Raw genomic sequence first — 23,002 nt, 5'->3', positions numbered from 1 at the left:
GACTCGTGGATGTGTGGCATCGAGGGATTACCCCTTGAAATCATCCTGTACCACATTGTTAGGTGATTGAGCAAGAAAACATCGAACAAAATGATGCAGTTCAAATTTGTATTGTCAAAGAGCCTGAACGAATGCTATTTCTTGGACATTTTATTTATATAAATCATAAATGGCTGTTTAGGGCTTATTTTTGTGCAATGTTGCAATATACACACAATGTAAATCTTGCACCTGTTTCTTTTGTGACTTTTTGTGTAGGCCCTAATAACCAATGTGTGTTCTCTCTATCATAGTGTGTACACTGTGATAGCGTGTGCGAGTGAAGTATGTGTGTGTGTGTGTGCGTGTGTGTGTGAGAGTGTGTTTACATTATAGTTCATATGGATTCAATTAGATGGCAGATGATATTGTGAAGGTCTTCCTCTCAAGCCCCTCTCTCTATCTTCTCGATTTCATCATTTGTTTTTCTCCTTATTCAGCATACAGCAAGTACATGGTATCATAAAGACCCGAGCGAAACATTGCACTGAACAATGACGGAGATGAATGTTTTGATTTGATTTGATTTGATTTGATTTGTTTTATTTCTGCATTCAATCAAATACAATTTAAATACAAATTTCAAAAAGTACAAAGACAAAGAATAGCAAGTGCAGTGAAATAAATCGATAACAGTATACAAATAGATACACAGAGGTGATTGCATTGAGCAGTGTGTATATACACAAAAAACATTTTAATATGAATGTTAAAACGAATACCCAAAATATAATTTTTTTCTTTACCTGAGCAATATTCTCCTTGCTAAACTAGAAATCGGCATGTTTCAGGTTCCTATGCATCTTATGCTTAAAAAAAGAAAAAGAAAATGCAAAGCTACTGAATAAAGATACGCCATTCTCTTTTTTAAGTTGCGGTCATCATCAATGAAAGAGAAAGTAAAATCTTTTCAATGATACTGCACTCGTTACACAACAAGGAATATTTTTGAAGATATCACTTATACAATCACAGTTATCTAAAAAGTAAATTCAAACAATTTTTTTGTAGTATTTGAAAAGTTATCAAAAGTTGCATTCCAGTCTGAATGTCTTTCCCCACAACAATCGTTTTAGCCGTCTTATTCTTTGAGTCTAAATAAACACTCCAAAACAATGTGCTCTTGATAGTCCCCCATCACAATAATCTTAAAATAATATTTTCCTTTTTATTCTGTCTTTCCCTCCCCAAATAAAATAAAAAGATTGTTTTCTTTTAATATTTCTTGTATGAGGAACTATCGTAAGAAACAAAACATAATTCAACTTTGAAATCACCTACACTTTCAAGTAGTTGATTTTTCCGAATATTGTCAATCTCGTTGCTTCTACGCATCAATTAATCTTTTAATTCTGTTTAGTTACTTTATGATTCAAATCGTCTTTTCTCTTAAATTTCTTGAAAAACAAACACCTAACAACTGGTACCAATTAATTACCAAGTAGATGCAAACACAGCAACAACACTGTTCTCTTTTCCCAGCCATATATGAAGAGTTTGTTTGCAAAAACCGATAAGTCCATATTTGCCAAATGGAGATATTTGCGATTAAAGGTCAAGAAAAATAAAGAGAATAATAAGAAAACTTTTGCTTCTCTTGACCATAACTTCAAAAATATACCTTTATACGTAGTGACCAATATATCATTTAAAAGGTATTATTTTGTTCTTTATGACAGAGACCGTACTTCAAACTCTTCAAAAATGGACTTATCGGTTTTTGCGACCAAACTCTTCATATTTTTCTACATTATTTTAGTTTTTTAATCCAGTCAATCTCTCAAAATCAGTTAAAACGTTCTTCGCTCTATTAACAGACTCCATATTCTTCTCAATTATAAAAATATCATCTTCTTGCATATTATAACACTTGTTTTTATTTCTCTACCCCGAAATTCTATTCCCTCTCTATAAAGACAATCCTTCCTTACATGATTATTATGCTAAAGATCCAATGACTATTATAAATGAATACGACGACAACGGATCACCTTGCCTTCACCTCCACTCTAACCTCAAAATACTCCTCGTTCATCAAACCAATTGTTCTTAAAAAGCGTAATCAACGAACATAATTCTTAACTAAATCAAAGTAATTCTGATGATAAAAAAACCGAACTATATTTAAATTGTACAATCGAATGCTTTTTCAAAATCCACCACATTCAAAAAGCCTGCCGACTATGGTGCAAAGATTGAAAAAAAAAATAATCTATTAATCGCAATGCTTCCCCAATTATGAAACCCACTCAAGTAGGCTATAATCATAATGAATAATATTATTCCATAACACCTCCTTTACCCTTATATCAGTAACTATTACGTTTGATGATATTTGGTAATTTGACTTTCCAAAAATCTGACCAACAACGTAAAATAAAATTCAAGATCATTATGTCAATAGTAAAACAATCATTTATCTGTTGACTTATTCCATTTCATTTCCTTTATTGTTTGATAATGTTCTTTCAATGAAATTTGCCCTTCACAAAATTCTTTTTTCTTCAGTTAATTTAGGCAATTCATTAGAAAATATATCTCCATTATCATTTATAATTTCCCCATCTTTATATAGATTTCGAAAGTATTTTCCCGATAATCTTTTGAATCTCTGTACCATCACAAATTAACCAGTATCTCATTTTTCTTATTCGACCTCAATAATATTATTCATAATAGTATAGATTTTCCCCTTTTTCAGATCATTCTATTCTTGAACGCACCTTTAAACCTCGTCGCAAATAATTAATACACTATAATTTCTTCTCCATTTCATTTCTTTTTTTTTTATTATTAATAATTTTCATCCTGAATACAGTACCGGTAATGAAAATAAAACTATCAATCATAATTGTGTATAATGCACAAAAATAATACATACACTAGATCTGCTGCCCTCAACGATGCATCATACTCCGGTACCTCGGAAGATCCGTGAAGTCCTCGAGCATTCTGTACCCTGGTGACGGTAAGTAATTGCGAATTCCTGCCCCCATCATGTCCCATTTTAGTTTAAAGTTGACATATGCATGTACAAATGAAGTATAAGCTGCAAATAAGGCAAAATTCCGAGCGAATTGTTAAACTGAACTGCTCATTCGCTTTATTTTGAGTGGCTGCAATTTACTAGCTTAGTCCCACATGCTTATATGCCTGTTAGTGTAAGCTCTGTGATTGGATGGGTGGCGGTCGCGGTGATGTACACTGACTGTGTTATGACTAACACTAGGCTAAGTTAGAGTCTAGAGTCTTACATACCTTGGATGTTATACCTGTCATACCTCGCCTATTCATACTCGTGAATTCAGCCCCACCGTGCGTGTGGCGTTCTTCGGTAGGTAAGCATGGCGGTGGGGCTTCCTTCCACAGTAAAATACTCGTGAATGGGAATGCGGCCCCACCAAACGGCGTTTACGCGAAATTGAATGATACAGCGGTGGGGCCGATTTCCACAGCATAGCATCTTTCGTCCTCCCTTTCTTGTCGGAAGGACTCCCTAATGTCCCTCGGCCAATTTAACCATAAATACACAACCCTACCTAACCCTAAACCCTAACCCCTAACCCTAACCCTAGGACCTACCCTAACTACACGCAGCGCTGTCGCTTCGCGACATCGCTGCACCTCTATTCCTTCGCGGACGTTGTTATCGTTCACTGTTTCCTTCATGAATATCTTTATTAATCGTGGAAAACTAAAATATAAGGAATTATCGTAATCTATGACCATCATTCAATAACCGGTATGCGATTTTTTGTTTAATTACGTCTAAATTTATAAAACTTACCGAAATCTATGGCTGAAATCAGGTCTGTAAACATCCTTACTGCTTCACTCCTCATCTGCGTGTTATATGAATGGCATTCACTCTTGTATACTACAATGTAGGTAGTCGGGGCGGAAGTGATGAGATAGTCGGATGACCCCTACTAAAAAAGTTCAAATCATTGCCGGTGCAGCACGCGCGGATCTACTACAAGCTTTACGTAACACATGAAACGCACGGGCGCACGGGCGTACGTAAAAAGCAACCACTTCTGAATGCGCATGCGAGGTAGTTTGTTGCTTTAGTGAAGCTCTCGAAGGAAAAGATGCCACCGCACGATCTACTCCGAAAAATTCAACGATAAGGTCTGGATACCAACAAACGCCGAATTCAACTCAACCATCAGGAAAATACGCTGTAGGTAAGTGTTGCAAATTATATTACTCTTAAAATCATACAAAATAAAAGGTATTTTATGTGATTTTGCCGTCAATAGTGACGGTCGTTTACAACGTTGAAACACTAACACATGTCAGACCCTGTGCGCAGCACAGTGTCTGGTCAGGCTAGGACCTACCCTTGCTTGCTAACGCACGGGTGCACGTGCACTGCGGTGGGGCCTATTTCACGATTTTGCCATATTATTATCAGTTGTTCAGTGTAAGAATTGTTCCTGTTGTCATAATTAGAATCTCTATTACCGGTACACTATACTATCATTATTGGTATTGTTATTATGACTATTATTAAATTAATATTATTAGCCTTGATTCTATTAAGTATTATTATCATTTTTATTATTATTATTACTATTATTACTATTATTATTATTATTATTATTATTATTATTATTACTGGTAGTAGTAGTAACTAGTAGTACTACTACTAAATCCTAATAGTAGTCATACTCATGGGTCATACTCATAGTAGACATAGTAAACAGAAAATGACATATGTGACCCTGCACCTCAAAACAAACAAAAAGTCGCCAGACATGAATTTTTAGTTAAGACCATATTCTGAAAGAGCACACTTTAAGCTTTAAAATGATGTATAACTCAAATCAAATGGACTCTCCTAACCTATCTAAATATTGGAAAGAAAGCACAAACTCAGGAAAAGTGTGAACTGAGAAAAGAGGCTCTTATTAAAGTACAGTGTCTATTCAAGCCCTTAATCTTTACCAAACCGTGCTGGCTGTGCGATGAATGAGACAAAAAAAAAAAAAACAGGAAGTAAACCACCAGAGTAACAACAATGAAGGGATTATCAGATTAAACTGAAATTAAGCATGCCTCATTAACACATTCTGTCCATAATCAATGCCAACTTTCAAAGCGGTAACACTATCCTTTCAAAAGTTATCAGTTGAAAGTGAAGAGTGTGGACAAGGTTTTTCAGAAATGAAAAAGGGATTCTAAAGACACACCTAACCACACTATTCTACCAAAAAATGTTCGAGATAAACTGCTAAAAAACACAGTAATTCCTGCCCATTTTATGATACCAAATTTTAGCATAATGTAAAAGAAGACCCTCTCTTTCAGAAAATATGAAAAAGTCAAGTTCGGTTAGGTTGACCCACTTCACTTATTTTCAGTCCTCACGCAAAATCAGTGTGTGCGACTTTATGTTCGTTTTGAGGTGCACGGTCACATATTGACAGTGTGAGACGGCTCAGACTTTTAGGCACTGTATGATAGTACCGGTACTGAAAAATAACCATCACTGCCATTTACGACCAGATATTTCATTTTTGTCAGCATTATTCTAATTTCCTATAATTTGTGAACAATACAATACCGGTACCAGTAAAAATGAGATTCCCTGGCAGTCAGTCTGTTTCATTTATCGTCAACGTTGTACATCATTTGCAGGTCTTGCATATCAGAAGCCAGTGTATCAACTCAGGAGCAATGCGGGTGACAGGCCATGCCTGTGTTATGCTCCTTTGCCTCTGTTCACTCAACACTCTGCCAGTGAATGCCGGGGGACCTCCCAAAAAGGGAACTAAGAAAAACAAGAATGGACAGGTGAGGGGCTTCATATTGTGTCCTTGAGGGAGAATTAATCCCACAGAAACTCAGGCAGTAACAAGAAAAAAAGAAAGAAAAAAAGAATGAATTAATCACATCCCAGCTCCCTGTAATGTTAGTTGAACAGTAATTATTTCATTTATCTATTTTACCATGTGTGTGTTATTTATTTTATTGTTTATGTTGCTTTAATCAGGGCTGCACACTAACCCAATAGCATTTTTTCTACTAGTCTGGCCCATCTGTCCGACCAGGGCCCCGTCTTATAAAGCCTTCAAATCAATCACAAGTCCCCAAATCAATCGCAACTTGCATTGCAGCTCACAAGAAACTTGTGATTGATTTCTATCACACGGTCAATTTCATTGTGACTTATGGGACAAAGTGACAATTTTTGGCAATTTCAAACCAGTATTTTGAGAAAATAGTTGCATCAAATGCATTTTTCTCAGTTCATGGTTAGATCCATCATATCACAGTTTATGAAAACACCATACTTAGTTTGAAAAGTATCATTGCATTACCTACAGCAGCAAAAAATTGCTGTCGTGACTTATGGGACATCTGAGGACCACCGTTTTTCACGTGGGAAAGTAAGTTCTGAAATATTCTTACACACAGAGACTCTGGAAAGATATTTTCTTTCCTGAATGTAGCAAAGGGTTGGTGCTTACCCTGAGCCAAGTGGTATGAATATCTACTCATTGGTACATTAAATAGCAGGATAGGGAAAACCAGTGTGACTGATGGGACACAAAAACGTGACTTATGGGACGCTATCAACTACCACATTTTGAGATTGAGAGAATAATATTTACTGATGCCGGAACAAGTTCTAGAACATCATAAAACCAATCTATGACCAAAGAACATTCAGAAAATAAGCCATCTGAGAATTACACAAGCTGTATTATGGTCATTAGTGTATCAGAAATGATAGATAAATTCTGCAAAAATTGGCAATTTTCATGAAAAATGAAGGTTTTTCGGACATAACTCCACTCCACGTTCACCGATGTTCACAAATGAGGTATCAAAATATCGGTTGTGAAAGGCTGCTTTGAGTAAACAATACCAGATCATCTAATTAAGCTTCATTAATCATCTGTACTCAATAGTTTGATTATCATAAAATGCAACCTTTCCGTGGAATTGACCACAAGTCTTTATAAGACAGGCCTCAGTATGTGCCCTGTTTTTCTATTTTTTTACTTGTCCAATCCTGGAAAAGTTACTGGTCTGACAGTGATTTTTACTGGTCCTGGACCGCCGGACCAGTGCCAGTGTGCAGTTTTGCTTGATCTGCCAATAATTTTGTGTAATAATACTTTTTGAAGTGGGGGCTTGGGAAGGGAAGGAAACAACTCACGTAACCTTTCAGAAAACTTCATATTTTTGAATACAATGTGCATAAAAGAATATGGAGATTCACCTTGCAGTGAATGAGAGATAGAGGGAGTTGGAATGTTCGTGCTATATATGAGACCTTGGCAAAGTCATTAAGAAAACTTAGAGTTGTCATGGGAAAACTTTAGGTTGAATGAAATTTATTTGAAATAACCAATCTTTACATAATTTTGAACTAACTATGTGCTTGATCTGTCAAGAAAATAAGTCACACTGTTATTTGTCAGTGAAAACTGGAAATGATATCAAGAAGGAATAACTATTTTTTGATTATTTTTTATTTTAAGATTTCATAGCATTTACATATAAGCATAACAATAAACAAATCACATAAAAAAAAAATCAAGGAGTTACAAGCCCTTCGAGAAAAAGGGAAAAAAAAAAGAAGGAAAAAAAAGACAGTGTAAAACATGAACTGATGCTCATAGTTCCTTAGAATTATCAAGTCTGAAAGTGCTCTTACTCTTATCTTCATCAATCACTTATTTGACTTTTACATCATAGTTTCATAGCCATAGAGCACACTTGAACACAATGATTCTCTTGAATGCATAGCGTTCTGAGATAAAGTTTCTCTAACATTTATTTGACCCTAATTGGATAGGCTGAAGTCAAGTTGTCTGACAAGACGGTGGTGGAGCGAGACTTGGTCCAAGAAAACATGAAAGCCAAAGATATTCACAAGGAGCATACTAACTACTGCAACACTAAAGCAGAGATCAAACACTTTGGAGGCGAAGTGCTGGGATATGTCACTCCAGTAAGTAACACCATCAATCTGTTTTTTCTTTTTTTTCTCTCTCTCTCTTGGTATGTACAAAGTGCACATACCATTTATAAAATATCAATTTTGTTAGCTGGCGATCAGAAGGGCACTGTCATGTTGTAAGATTTGAGTGTAAGTACTGTAACAACAAAACAATCAATCTTTATGAAATAAAAAGTTGATTTAGTCAAAGGAGGGTCGATTTATATATCTTTCCAATTATAGGATGAAAAAATTGCCCTTGTGGTCTTTGTGGTCTTGATTTTGGACATTTTACTGAAAAGTGAGAATAATTCACAATTGCCATCATAATGTAGAGTACATCGAGCTCTACAGGATGATACCAATAACTCAATACCCCTCAAAATCATGACAAAGCCCTTCTGGGTCTGAGTAGTCTTCAGTGTGATGTTACAATACAAAACATTAAATCATTTTAGGTGCTATTGGGTTTCAGTGGATGAGACCACAGACCATTAATCACAAGGTCCGCGATTCAAGTCCCCTTGCTGCAATGATTGTACCCCTTGGTGAGGCACTTCACCTTTATTGCTTTGTCCTTTGGTAGAGACCTACAGCAGTTGCTTCCTTATAAGCATTCAGTGCTTATCTAGTGGTCTTGGATGAATGAATTCAAAATCAGATTATTGGAGCCTTCACTTGAATATAAGAGGTGACTGCCCAGCTCAAATCCCACACAAGTTAGGCCAAGATGAATTTCAACTTTTTCTACACACAGTGATTGTTTACAAGAGTAAGCTCCAAGCTTTAGAATGGTATCTACACTTTACATGTGATCTTTGTCCTTTTTTCTACACTGTAGACAAAGTTTATGAAAATTACATGAAAGGGCCACAAATTTACAGACAGCAAATTTCTAAATGCATCTAGAAATTGTTTAGTTGCAATCATAAGATGGAAAATCCATGCTGTCATATAACATCTAGGAATATCACCCTTTAGCCCTTTATGTGTTCACACGTAGCTCAACTTGTCAAGCTCGTTTATCAGCATACAGTCACCCATTCAACTTAGATGTTGTTGTACAATGTAAATTAGCAAGCCCACTCAGATCATAGATGTACAGCATTGTGCCGAAGACCATGGTCACACAACCAATGCTGAAGTGATGATATTTTTTCCCGTTATCATATACACATTGCCATAAGAGTATTGTTTTTGTTTTTACTTTTGGTTTTGATTTGTTGTGAGTGGTATAATGCAAGGAGTTGTGATTTCTTTGTAATGAGGACAATGAAATCCTCTCACGTAGTTTACATCTAAGTGCATACTGAAATTCCCTCCCTCTCTCCACAGTGGAATTCACATGGATATGACACGGCTAAATGGTTCGGAGGCAAGTTCAGCGCCATTTCACCGGTCTGGCTTCAAGTACGGAGAGTAGGGCTAGGAGACTTCACCATCACGGGAGGGCATGATATTGATAAAGGTTGGTAGCCTGCCCTCTACAGTCCCCTTTTATGCCAACTTTACCAAATTCTGGATACTGTAAAACACGATATATTTGCCGCATGAAAATTTCGCGAATTGGAGCCGACGGCCTTTCTCACAGCATGAAATTTTCGTGAGTTGCCACTCGCATCCAATGCGTATTGTGTAGGCAAAAATTTAAGCGTGCATTTTAATTTCGTGAATTTTGGCGCTCACGAAATTTGCGAACATTCCTCATTTTACAGTATGCAGCTCTGTGAGACTGCCTCTTCCATAGTGAGATTAAAAATTCTCCCTCAATTCAATGATAGCTTGTAACTTGTGTGTATATTGAGCACGAAGCAAGAGCATTTTGCCATCTACAATTTAGACAAAACTTAGAATAGCAAAAGTGTGATTATGGGCAATTTCTCACTGATGTCATTTACTAATTAATAAAAAGATGGTTATAAACAAGGAAGATGGTGTTACTTTGTCTAGGACAATTGTGATGATCGTATTGAGACCATGATCGGTCACCTGACCAATCCAAAGTCGAAAGAGCATGTATTGGATCCTAAGGTGACTGAAAGTACTTTCTGTGTTTTTTTGTTCATTTTTTTCTTCAGTTTGCATAGACTAGAAAGAAGCTATATCATAGTTAAATACAGTGTATCACAGCAGTTGGGTACGCATTGAAAAAAAAAACAACCAAACAAACAAACAAACAAAACAAACAAAAACCAAAAAAAACCCCACAACAACCAACTAACCAACCAACCAAACAAACAAACAAACAAACCAAAAGCATATCTAGACAAATATGAGTGTTATCATGTCATGCCTTACCCCGTTGAGGATGGTTTAATTCATTTCCCATAGACACTCTTGTCCGAGTATACTTGGGACTTGTCCTCAACGGGTTAAAAAACAAACAAACATGAATTCAAGGTAAACTCCGTCGTGAAATATGCTTTCATCCTGATGCATGTGTGAGAAAAGTGGAAAATAGTGTTAACTGCCTCATTATTATGAAGGATATTCCCTGCATATGACATTGAAAGAATGTTAGTGGAGAATATCCTCCACTTAAGGAGTAATATAAAAGGAATAATTGTATTTAAGTCTGACTCAGAAAAAAAAAAAATCATACTTATGGTATCATTAGTACCTGTGGTCACTACCAAGTATCATTTGCAGATGTGAATTATGATTTGGCGTCTGGAATTCAAGTGAACCATGTTTCAGACTTTTGAAGACCCTGAAGTGTGGGGATTCATGGTTGGACTGAATAATTCGCTGCCTACTGCTAGGGTTACCCGTTCCTCCCGCAATTCTCTGAGTGTCTTTAATGCCCCCAAACAAGATTCTTTTTGCCCATCGACAGAGAATGGACAGGTTGGTAATCCACCTGTGCGAAAGCAGTCAAGCGGCACATTCACCACGTATCCCCTTTCCATGGTCAACCATACAACATACATGTGCCTTTGAACAATGAAAATATCGATTGGGTGCGAGGTATGAATAGAGGGTGCGCTAATGGGCTCACAGACTCTTTTGTTCTACAAAACCAGGCACCTGAATGGGATGAGTGGGGTCAGCGGACACAGAAATCTACTTCGCTCAGCTTTGATCGTTTTATAGTTTTATAGCAGAACAAATGCACACTAAATCAGAAAAATGTTGAATAATACTGTGATATATGCATTTTCCCGACAGAAAGAAAACATATGGTGATAAAATGAACTCTTATCTTTTTATCAAACTAATTTTTCTTGGCATTATGACACAAAGAAACATAAATTTAGGCCATGAAAGCAGGCACTTGTCTTCATCTTGGGAACCTGGTATACCAGGTTCCCGTAAGGAACTGGTTAAGAAGCCATGAATGGCACTGGTGAGTGAATATGAGCATCGGATCGTAAGCTCATAGGTAATGGTTGACTCCAGCTGAGATTCCTAAGCTGTGTGTGTACTTACATATAAATCAGTCAGTGATAAAGGTGTACAGAATTCATTACTGGGATTCTTAAAAATATCCAAGCTGGTTCAGCCTTCCCACTGCATACGTATCCCCACACTGTTGGGTGTTAACTCTTTATGGGCCACGTTCGCACGCCCGACTCAGTCGACGGCGTGCCAACTTCGCATATTCTACTCAAACTCACAAACCCGCCCAAACCGATCGATAAATCGCCAAATGTCACAGTACAATGACAGCGATTGTCGCGATTCTATTCCTGTCACATGTAGCTTGCATTTGATGTGGTGATTGACTATCAAATGGTGCTCTCTACTGGATTTGTGAGTAATTCTAAGTTTCTGTCACTGTTTTGTGTGCAAAAGTCATGCTTCCACAATAATGTAGCTACTGATCATTTGACAGAAAAACAGTCATAGAATTGTCATACAATTTTATATCAAAGCAAAACTGGGCATTTTCTTTACAACTTTGCTCATTACCTGTCCAGGGTAACAAATGAAGTTACATAGATTTCAGAAACTGAATGTTTTCCCAAAGCATGGCAATATTGCTGTCTCAGAATAATGTGGCACACAGGGGGTTTACTCCATGGCACATAAAGGGTTAAGGAAACTACATTTATACCTTCTCTCATGCCGCTGACACCATTCATTTCCAGGCTGGATCAAGGACGTGAAGCGCGGAAAGCGGCAGGTCCGCCTGGCTCCGCGGCTCCTCTTTGACGGCTGGACGAGGCGTGACTACGACGCCATCTTCAAGAGCGAGGCCGAGATTCAAAGCCTGGCAGCAACCATCGTTGCATTTTATCGGGTATCTATCTCCTCTTCTTCCCTGCTACTTTTGCTTTCACTTGTGTTTCTGCTCTCTTATATCGTGTAGGAAATGCTCTATACCTTACAGACTCATGTATATAGGGGTTTCCTAAGATAGTCTGCTATAACTGTGTTGTAATTTTAACTGTATTATTGTTTTGTTTTGTCTGTTTTGCTTGTTTTGTGTCAGTTTTATAGGGGACAGCTTTGAAGTGAAGAATACATTGCAAATTTGTTGAGTTGTGTGATGGTATACTGTTCAATATTACATTGTTGCTAATATTTTGTTTATACTAAACTGTGCAATGATGGCATAATCAATATATGGGCAATTCCGTGAAAAATGTTACCCGAGGGTGGAAAAATGAAAATCAAGGAACAACTTTGTTTTACCCTGGAAAGTATTCAGGAAGGGTCATATCAAACTGATATAATGAAAAAATTTGGTACAATTTGGAAAAAATGTAATTTTTTAGGTATTGAAATTGTGTGTTTTTTGTAAGACATTGCAGAAAAATTCAGTATAATTTGTATGTAATTCTTCTGAAGTAGAAATTTTCCCTATAAAATGACTTTCAGGCAACCATTCTTATGCTATGATAAAGCTGATGACTCATTTTTACATCATCCTCCTTGGTATTGAAAGAAAATAATTCTTTCTTAAAAGATGAGCATTTCAATTTTTTGAATTTTCACCTCTTTCAAAGTGTAATGTCCGTAACGTTTTAGATGTAAAAGTTCTTGTAACTCACTGTGTTTTGGGCTAATTTTGTTCTAAATTCAAATGCAAAGCTAAAATGTGATATCACACAACATGTCCCCACAGTTTTTCGGGAACCTGCATAATTCCTTTTAAAAAGCGTTACGGACATTACATAACCAATGCGTTACGGACATTACACATTTGTGGCAAAAGTATTAGCTACATATGATTATTAGGAATAGCTTGGATTCTACCCTACAATATTGATATCTGTTACAATGAATGCCCTAGCCCTTGCATGAAAATTGATTTGGGACTTTACTCAGCAACAAGTGCAATGTTTAAACAAGGTTTTGACTAATCTTCTGCATTCCTCTACAATCTTATTTCTTGTGTCTACTTATTTCTCCCATCAAATATATGTGTACATGGATGCAAGCTATCTTTACAGCAACAGCATATCAAGTTGAGTAATTATACTATGATGGCAAGAATGTATGTTAAAACAATGTTAAAGAAGAGAAACAGTCAAAAACATCTCTGGACAAGGCCTTTTACACAATGTATGATCAGTTGTGGTCTGACTAGAAATACTGTACAGTCCAACCTCAAGTTCTAACCATGTCCTGAACGGTAGCCATCTGGATAAAATGATATTGCTGGTTAAGGGAGATAAGCCCACGCATGACACTTGTAGGCAAATTGTGTAGGACATTATTGACTATTCAATATTATAATGTACATGAAAATTTCATGTTTTGTTATTCAATAATGTGGAAATCAAATTGAATGTGAATGAAATACACTTCCTCATTATTCCTTCTAGCAACAGTATTTTGGTTGTTAGAAATATAATGTTGTACCATAGCGAACATTTATGTCCTGAATCACAATTATCTTGTAAAGAATTAAAAAGTGATATGTACTTTTAGTCATATTTTGCACCGAATTATGCAAAAAAAAAAATAATGTGCCTGTCCCTATCTGGATAATAGAGCAATCCAGAAAAGTGATTGCTGGATAACTGAGGTTGGACTTTATGTAATGAGGACAGTCCATCGATTATGAAATTTTGAAAAGACAAGGTTCCATGAATATTTCCTTGAGTGTAGTGAAGGAGAGCCATTTTTAGAACAGGATGGAATCATTAGTATTAGACCCTCTCCAACAATTGGTCAAGAACACCTTTCTTGCTTCCAAGGTGATTGATTTGGAAGCAGAATAAACAATGTTCTCCAAAACAGACTTTTCTGACCCTGGAAAAGACTGATGTACTTCAACAAACTGTTGGGGGAAAAAGAAAGTAAAACTAAACATTCATTGTGTAAAAATACATACTGAGCATTTGTTGAACCATTATTTTATTTGATTTTGATTATGCATTAGTTTTGATTAAAATAAAAATTGTTTATTCGTGCAGAGTTATGCTCAGTGATGGCTATGTAGATGTGAATAAAACGTGTAATGTCCGTAACATTTCTTTAAAATTACATTTTGAGTAATTAAAAGTTTGAATATCATATTAGAAAGTCAAAAGGCTGAGCTGTATGTTATTTATAGATCACAACTTTATTGCAGGCATTAAATAAGTTGATTAAATTCCAATATGATAGAAAAGTCAACAAATTGTTAAAGTAGGGGTCCATACTGACCAAATAGTCCTCAAATTGGCAACTCCTGAAATAAAAGATCTCCTGAAAGGGCTATAGTAGCATTGTCCAATGTGTATTGATTACCATCCAAGTGAAAAGGATAAAAAATATTAATATTTGCATGTGACTCCTGCCACTTGATGAAAGTGGACAAATCTGTAATGTCCGTAACGCTTAGAATGTAATGTCCGTAACACCACAATTATGGCTATAGGAGGTACATGTGCCATCTGTTTCACTGAATTTGATTTTATTTTCTTTAAACATTTCTTTACCTATCAATTTATTCCTACATTGGTCTAATTATGTGCTTAAACTCACAGACTTTTCAATGATTGTATAGGCATGCAAAAAGTCATGTCCAAAAAATGTAATGTCCGTAACGGCCAACATTTTTTACAGTAAGTGCCATATGATGTGGTGAAATGGATTGAAATTTTTACTGTTTATGATTTAGCCTCATATGTGAGTGATTCCATTGTATGAGTTCAGAATGAAAATATTTTGTTATCTTAATGACCTTTTGAAGTTGCAAATTTTGTCTGAAATGTAATGTCCGTAACGCTGGAACTGCCCATATCAGTAATTGTATTTAACACATATCAAGGTACAAATCAGATATAAATGCATTAGAGGATGACCGAATGACATTTGACGAATACCTCAGCCAGTGTAGTAAGAAAAAAAAAGATGAACAGCAAATATGAGGATCTTGTACAAAGTGTAATTGAGAAAATGCATTCCTTTGTACTGTTATACTGAATTATTTCTTAGTTTTTGTATGCCATTTCCAAGCATGCCTTGAAGCAATGATTATGTGAAAACTTCAAACATTTGACATTTCCATTTACCTAATGGCTTGTGAATCCAGAAACACAAGTTTGATGGCATAACACTAGAGGTGTGGAGTCAAGTCCGGTCCATGGATGAGGACGATGTCCTTCACATGGTCATCGACATCGCAGACGCCGTGCACCAGGCAGACATGGTCTTCTACCTGGTGGTCCCACCCCCTTCACTAGGAGAGTGAGTATGAATTGTGATGGTTCTATATGTAAACATTTTTTATTAAACTGCTGATATTGAATACTGAGGAAAGATACTCTTATGCATTTGATGAAATAGGGAATACACCTACAAGTGTAGTTGCTTTTTCAATGGTAATATTTCCCTTTAACTCTTTATGTGCCACGTTCGCACGTCCGACTCAGTGGACGGCGTGCCAACTTCGCATATTCTGCTCAACAAACAAAGCCGCCAAAACCGATCGATAAATCGCTAATCCCGCGGTACAATGAAAGCGTTTCTCGCTCTTTTGTTCCTCTAACATATGGCTTGTATTCTCTGCGGTGATTGACTACCAAGCAGTGTTCCCAACTAGATTAGCATGTACATTCTAAGTTTCTGTCACGGTTTTATGTGCAAAAGTCATGCCTTCACAGTAATGTAGCAAACTGGTCATTCAAAAGAAAAATTGAAAATAGATTTGTCATACAAGTTATATCAAAGCAAAGTTTGACATTCCTCTAAACTTTGCTCACCATTATGTCCAGCTCAACAGAAATTTGTAGAAGTTATACAAATTGGAAAAACAGAATTCTTTCTCAAAGCATGTCTACCGTCGTGTCTCAGAATAATGTGGCACACAGGGGGTTTCCACCATGGCACATAAAGAGTTAAAGGGATTGTATAATTTTGGTTGAGACCTGATTTCAGGTTTCTAACATTTTCTGGTGAGATAGTGAGAAATTTCTTATGAAATATGAAAGAGCATGTAATTCCATGAGGAATTCAACATTTATTTGATGAAAATTGGTTTTGACAGAGATATCCAAAAAGAGCGATTCTAATAAAGTGTGAGACCCACACTGTATTACAATCGCTTTGTTTTACTTAGTTTTTGGATGTTTCAGTCATTCCAAACCCGATTTTCATCAAATAGATTTTGAATTCCTCTTAAAATGGTATGCTCTGTACTATATCATCAGTGTTTTCTTGGTATCTCACAAAAAGTTAAAAGCCCAATTCTCATCTCCACCAATACTGTACCATCCCTTTATAACTCTTAATGCGCCACAGTGTAAGCCCCCTGTTTGCCACATTATTCTGAGACTGCAATGGAGGTGCACCCTTTTGAGAAACATCCTCTTCTTCAAATCCATGTAATGTGTTGTAGACTATTGTTATTCTGGTTATGCAATGAGCAAAGTAGTAGAGAAAATTCCAAGCTTTCCTGTGATATAAATTTTGTGAGAAGTCTATGATTATTTATTTTTTTTCTTTCAAATGACCAGTAGCTACATTAGTGTACAGTCATGAATTTTGCACACAAAACAGTGAGAGATAACTTAGAATTTGTTCGCAAATCCAGTAGGGAACACCGCTTGATAGTCTCTCACACGTAAAATGCAAGCTACATGTGACAGGAATGGAATCACAAGAAACACTTTCATTGTACTGTGCCATTTTGGTGATTTACCAATCGGTTTGTGTATTCAAGCAAAATGATTGAACTTGTCACGCTGTCGACCGATTTGGGCGTGTGACATAACGTGGCACAAAAAGAGTTAAAGTATCAGTATAATATGAATGCATAGATTCCGTACTTATTCAAACATTCTAATCGCTCTTTCTTATTATGATTTCCTTACAGACAAAAAGGACTATTTTCCAAAGAGAACTTTGACATGCTGTCTGCTGACGTAGATGGGTTCAGCCTCATGACATATGACTTTTCAAATTCTCACAGGTAATAATGTCAAACATTTCATATTGTGCGATTTTGCATGTCCATTTTCTTGTTTAATTTTGATTTGAAGGGACCACTGAAATCTTGTCATAGTTGTTCATCTGGCATGTTTTAATAGCTTGTTACTATTATTACCTCTGCCAAGGGAGGAGGTTATGTTTTCATTGGTGTATGTTTGTTTGTTTGTTTGTCTGTGTGTAAAATAAGTCAAAAAGTTGTGAACGGATTAGGAGGAAACTTACATTTAAAGGTTGAGAATGACACAAAAAACAGATGAACAGATTTTAGTTGTGATCCAGGAATTTTTATGGATTTTATGAAGGATTTTCGATATTTTGGCAGGTAGGGTTAATGAACTTGGGAGTTCAAACTGTGCATTTTTTTATTTATTTTAGATTTGCATACATGCACTAAAGTGCATGCTCTAGTGTTTGCTAGGGCAAGGTGCCCCGTGCAGCTGGAAGTTGATGATGTAACAAAAGACTTCTATATTGGGAAATCGGGCGATTTTCAGCATGCATATATATGTATGGGTGGAAATCACGGATCTCTATGGAAGAACAAGATCAATGATGCAAATGAGTTGCTTGGCGTAGGTCTGCTCTCCCAGAGTGCTTCTCTTGTTTTGTTTTTGTTTCATCCTGGTAGAAAACCCCCTTTACAACATCGAATAGAGAAATCAGGTGAAGATATTGCTGTGTTCTGTTGGATTAGTATGTTCGTGTGTGCTTGATTTCTGAGCCAAGTCTTTCTTTCTCTCCCTCATATCATTCATTCTATGTCTTTAATACTTTAATTCCAGGCCAGGACCTAATTCCCCCATTGAGTGGGTCAGACTCTGTGTCGAAGCCCTCGTTCCGGAGCCAGGACCAGACAGGGCCAAAATCCTGCTGGGTCTGAATTTCTATGGCTACGACTTTGGCCTCCAAGCAGCAGATGCCATCACAGGACCAAGGTAAGAGTTTGTGATGTTTATACTGCAGTGTACACAAAACCTCATGCAATGTGTTCTGCTTGACAAAATCTTTGAAAGCCCTGTAAAGCCTGATCAATGTCTAATGTCTACAAGTGTAGCTTGCCTGTTGATGATGAATATGAGATTCAATTAATCTTGAAGAAAGCAATTTGTTTTTTTGAATAAGTAATGGGAATATGTGGCGTGTATTATCATACACTGTACTTCAGGCTTTTATGTAGTATATTATCTATGTGTGTATTATTTCTACATGTTTCGTTTATCAGTGGTTGATGGACTCTCAAAAAGAGGAAGAAAAAAGTACCCTTGAATGTGGTGTTCGGCTAATTCCCTTAAATTCCTATCAATTTGTGATGTTGTGATAATCAAGATGTACACTGTGTAAAGGATTTTTAATGTGGGTATGAAAAATTAAACTTCATGTGGTTATAATCAGTCTGTGTCATGTTTATTACAGTTACATCTCCTCAACTTCTCAATATAATAAGTACATGTAATTTCACTAGTATTGTTTCGGTGCTTTGGAAATGTCTATATTTACCTGCAAATCGTATCCTGTATGGAATGTTTCTGCTCAGGTATTTGGAATTATTGAAGAAACACAAGCTGAAGTGGGAAGCAGGAGCAGCAGAACATGTATTTGAATACAAGTGAGTTCATTTTTCTACCCACTGCAAGCCTAACTTGCCAGGAAAAATGTCAAAGTCAGTTTATCGTAATGTTTGTGGGCCCTCTATCCCTCTTGCTGCACGTTGGTCTGTTCACCCATTTCTTCTTCTTCTTCTTCTTCTTCTTCTTCTTCTTCTTCTTCTTTATTATTATTATTATTATTATTATTATTATTATTTATTCGGCATTTGCAAAACAATACAAGTGATAACAGAGAAACAAAATAAACAAACAAAACACAAGAAAACAAAGTGTCAGGCTTTCCCTGTTGAGCTTCCCTAAGGAGCCTTCTTCTTGGTTACTGTCCAACACCCCTTAACCCGTTGAGGACGGACTGATTTTGCTACAACACGCATTTCCCATAGACCCCTGCCCGAGTATACTCGGGACTCGTCCTCAACGGGTTAATTAGTAGGGGCCAACCGGACAGGGTGTGCGCTGGTGTTTATTGTGCAGAGAGAGAAGTGTGGGATCTAGTTGCTTTGCTCCTGGATGTGTACTGTAGGATTGCTGCTTTGAAGGAGTCTTTGTTTGTGATGCCTGTGACTGTCGATGGGAGTGTGTTCCAGACTGTGATAGTTCTTGGGATGAACGAGTATTTATAGCAGTTTTTGTTTGTGGTGACTGGCATGAAACTTGTAGATGATGATTTCCGGAGAACCCTTCGGACCGGACGCGGGACTTTTCGAACTGGGATGGATAGGCGACCCGCAAGCGCTTCACGGAATGTGGTAATGCGTCCTACTCTGCGTCGATGTTCCAGCAGTTCCCAGCCCAGCTCACGCTTCATTTTTGTTACACTACTGTGTCTAGAGTAGTCACATCTAACAAATCGCGCTGCTCTGTTCTCCACAGCTTCCAGCCTGTCTATCAAAGTCTGAGTGTGGGGGTCCCAGACTGTTGAACAGTAATCTAATAATGGTCTTTCAAGGGTCTTATACGTCATATTTTTGATTCTGTTGGTACAATCATAAAGGTGTAGAGTTTGCAAAAATTTACACCTCAGCTGAGCACTCTGTCTTTGCATGAACTGTTCAAAAGATGTAGCACTTACACATGTTGCATCCTTTGTTATGGCATGTTTACTCAAGGTTGCAGAAATGTCAGAAACGCCAGAACTGGACCCAAGTTTGGTGAGCCTTGTGCGGCCACAAATCACAATACATGTAGTACACTAGTTCTATTGTCCCAATTTGACTATCATTACTTGGACATTGACAGCTTAAACAATTGAAGACTAGTCCCGTACTCGGGCAGGTATCTATGGAAAGTATGTGTTATAGCAAAAGTTAATGTGTAGTTCGTCCTCAACGAGTTATAACCTTGGCATGTTTTTGGTTTGTTATGTCTTGTGTATTATCTTGAGCTATAGGCTGATCAGGAGGGGCAGTTGTTTTTCCGTTGTTCTTCTAATAATCATAGTCATCCCCACCCCCCTCCCCCCAAAAAAAGATCTGCATACAGTAAATTCATGTAGGTAGTATTCAAACTAGACAAGAAGCAATGATTTTGCCACATTTTTATGTGCATGAGTTAACTATTGCACTTTCTTTCATATTTTGTTCAGAAAATTTGTGTTCACTGTAGCGGAAAAGGCTTTTATTTCTGCATGCCCATCTCTCTGAAATTACTCTTCCACTGATGATTCGATTCACAGGCTCCACAGAAACATTTAAAAAGTAGCTGAAGTCAGATGTTTGCATCTTGCTTTTAGTTGAATATTTGTTAGATTAAATGCTTTGTCTGCATCTACTGCTTTTATTGTTATTATCATTCTTCCATGCCTACTTGTCTTGTTGTTTGAGGTCAATAAGTCCAGACCAAGTTTGTTGCCAATCGTTGCCATTTTCAGCACACTCACTCTCCTGGTATTACTACTCTCTTGGTCTTGAAAGCAAAGCTACAGAGATTTTGTTGGTTATCTCATTGGCTTCTTGTTGAACCATTCATCACTGGGACATTTCACAAAGAGTCAGAAATATCACTTGAAAAATAAAGACTGATGTTTTTTCTTTATCTTTTACTGCGTGAGAACTCAGTGTGTGAGTTGATATCAGACCTAACGTGCACATGTGTTCTGTCTTTCATTATTATCCAATTTTAGAGATGGAACCGTCACACGACAAGTATATTATCCAACATTAAAGGTGAGTATTAACCCCGTTCATGCAAGCTTGATATACAGAAACAGATATGAAATCGTGTTTGCTTACACAAGTAATAAAACAGTGAAAAAAAGAAACAAATTAAACAAACTAATTGATAACAATTTGCTGAAGTAAGCACACTGTACATGTACATCATGTTATCAAACTCACCCAATATCTAGAGAGAGAGAGTTTTTGGAATGACAAATACCTTACAGTAGTACAATGTATTAAAGGCATACGATCGTCATCCCTAATGGTACGTAAACTCCGAACGACCGAACTTTGTGCATGCAATTGCGCAATGCCAGACTCGGTGCTATATCCATAAACGTGTGGGACAATGCTGCCACTGAGACACGTGTGTGGTTGTGCGTGTGTGTGTACGCATCATACACAAACATTGTCACCGCGAGCTGTGGTGATTGGAGGAGAGAGGCCAGAAGACGCGTGGCTCTTTTGGCCTCTCTTCATGCGCATGCGCCCTGAGAGTGTGTGTCCATTCAGAAGCTCTCGTGGCTCGCTTGGACAGCCATTTTGGGTTAGGAGATTTGTAGCACAGAACTCTTGTAGTCTAGCGTGTTGTTCGCTGACCCATTGAGCCAGTGCTATTCTCATTCGAGGTCACTACATTTGATACAGAATGGGGGAGGCAGCGTGTTGCGTTCGTCTTGGTGCCGCACAAACCACTCGCCCCGATTGTATGCCTTTAAGTGCTTTGGAAGACAAGTGTACTGTTATGACAAGATAATGTAGAAAACCAAATCAGGACTGTTTCTTTCTTCTGCTCAAATTGCTCTAATTTGAGCTTTAATCTTGTATGCTATGTTTAGTTTTTGTTCTCTTTGTGATGTTTCTCACTCCTTTTATTTGTATTTGTGTTTTTTGTTTTCCTAAATGCAGTCGATATCAGCCAGACTAGACCTGGCCCGAGAACTGGGGACTGGAATCTCAATATGGGAACTGGGCCAGGGCCTGGACTACTTCTATGACCTCTTATAACAGTGCCAAGTGCCCAAAGTATTCTATTCTCTACTAGAAACCAATCACTCTTTCACTATGTGCCTTCTGATGTAGACTAAGACTATAAGAATTATAATCTGGCAACTTCAGCATTAAAAAATATATTGATAAATGATTTAAAAGTATTGTATAAGGAGTAATATGATATTTTGTGAATGTTGTATACCATCATTCCTTGTTAAGTGTGGTTAAAATGATGTAGTTCATACCAAACAGAGGCAACTACGGACATGAGCCTCCAAAGGACATGTAAATATTCTTCAAAATTGTTATTGGTGTGAATTCAATAAACACTCAGATAATACATTTTTTATGACTTTTAGACTTTCAGACTCTTGGAGAAATATTTGCTCATTACAAAAGTCAGTGATGCTATTATTCTGTGTGAGAACAGGGTACTGTACTCGACTGTAATTCCATTGTATTAGAGTAGCTTCAGGCCTTGTGTAGAGTGTAGATATACTTTTTCAGAATAGGAGAGGATATATCGTTTCATGAGACCAGGCAAATCTTTCTTGCTGCGAAGACAATCAGGGATCATTTCTATTGAATTATTCTCTCTGTCTCTCTCTCTCTCCCTCTCTCCCAGTCTACTTAATAAATGGTATGAGATGTGTGATATAATTATCTGTCAGTGGCGGATCCTGAGGGGGGCGTAACCGGTGCACGCCCTCCTTTATTATTCGTTAAAAACAAAAGAAATAAAAAGAAAAACATGAAATGAAACCCGGAAGTGGCGCCAGAAATACTAGTTGCGCCCCCCCCCCCCCCCCCTTAACAGAATTCCTGGATCCGTCCCTGTTTTTGTCCAAGAAACTGCAACTGGTGGTATGCAGATAAGA

The 23,002-nt window shown here is 37.2% G+C and overlaps 1 protein-coding gene across 1 annotated transcript; it reads left to right on the top strand.

Moving 5' to 3' along the window:
• The first annotated feature begins 2,952 nt into the window (after window positions 1-2,952).
• Window positions 2,953-22,195, top strand: LOC139711634 (chitinase domain-containing protein 1-like). The gene is made up of 11 exons (XM_071623494.1): window positions 2,953-3,007; window positions 5,683-5,838; window positions 7,853-8,008; window positions 9,332-9,464; window positions 12,088-12,239; window positions 15,468-15,622; window positions 17,250-17,345; window positions 18,148-18,300; window positions 18,900-18,971; window positions 21,095-21,137; window positions 22,041-22,195. The coding sequence occupies exons 2-11, from the start codon at window positions 5,722-5,724 to the stop codon at window positions 22,137-22,139; spliced, it is 1,176 nt and encodes a 391-aa protein (XP_071479595.1). The 5' UTR covers window positions 2,953-3,007; window positions 5,683-5,721; the 3' UTR covers window positions 22,140-22,195.
• The last annotated feature ends 807 nt before the right edge of the window (window positions 22,196-23,002 follow it).

The sequence above is a fragment of the Diadema antillarum genome, unplaced genomic scaffold, assembly GCF_040938485.1.
Source record: "Diadema antillarum isolate AM-2024a unplaced genomic scaffold, OU_Dant_1.0 seq00001677_RagTag, whole genome shotgun sequence".
NCBI lineage: Eukaryota > Metazoa > Echinodermata > Echinoidea > Diadematoida > Diadematidae > Diadema > Diadema antillarum.
Note: the sequence above shows the minus strand (reverse complement) of the source record. Positions and strands in the feature narration are given on the sequence as shown.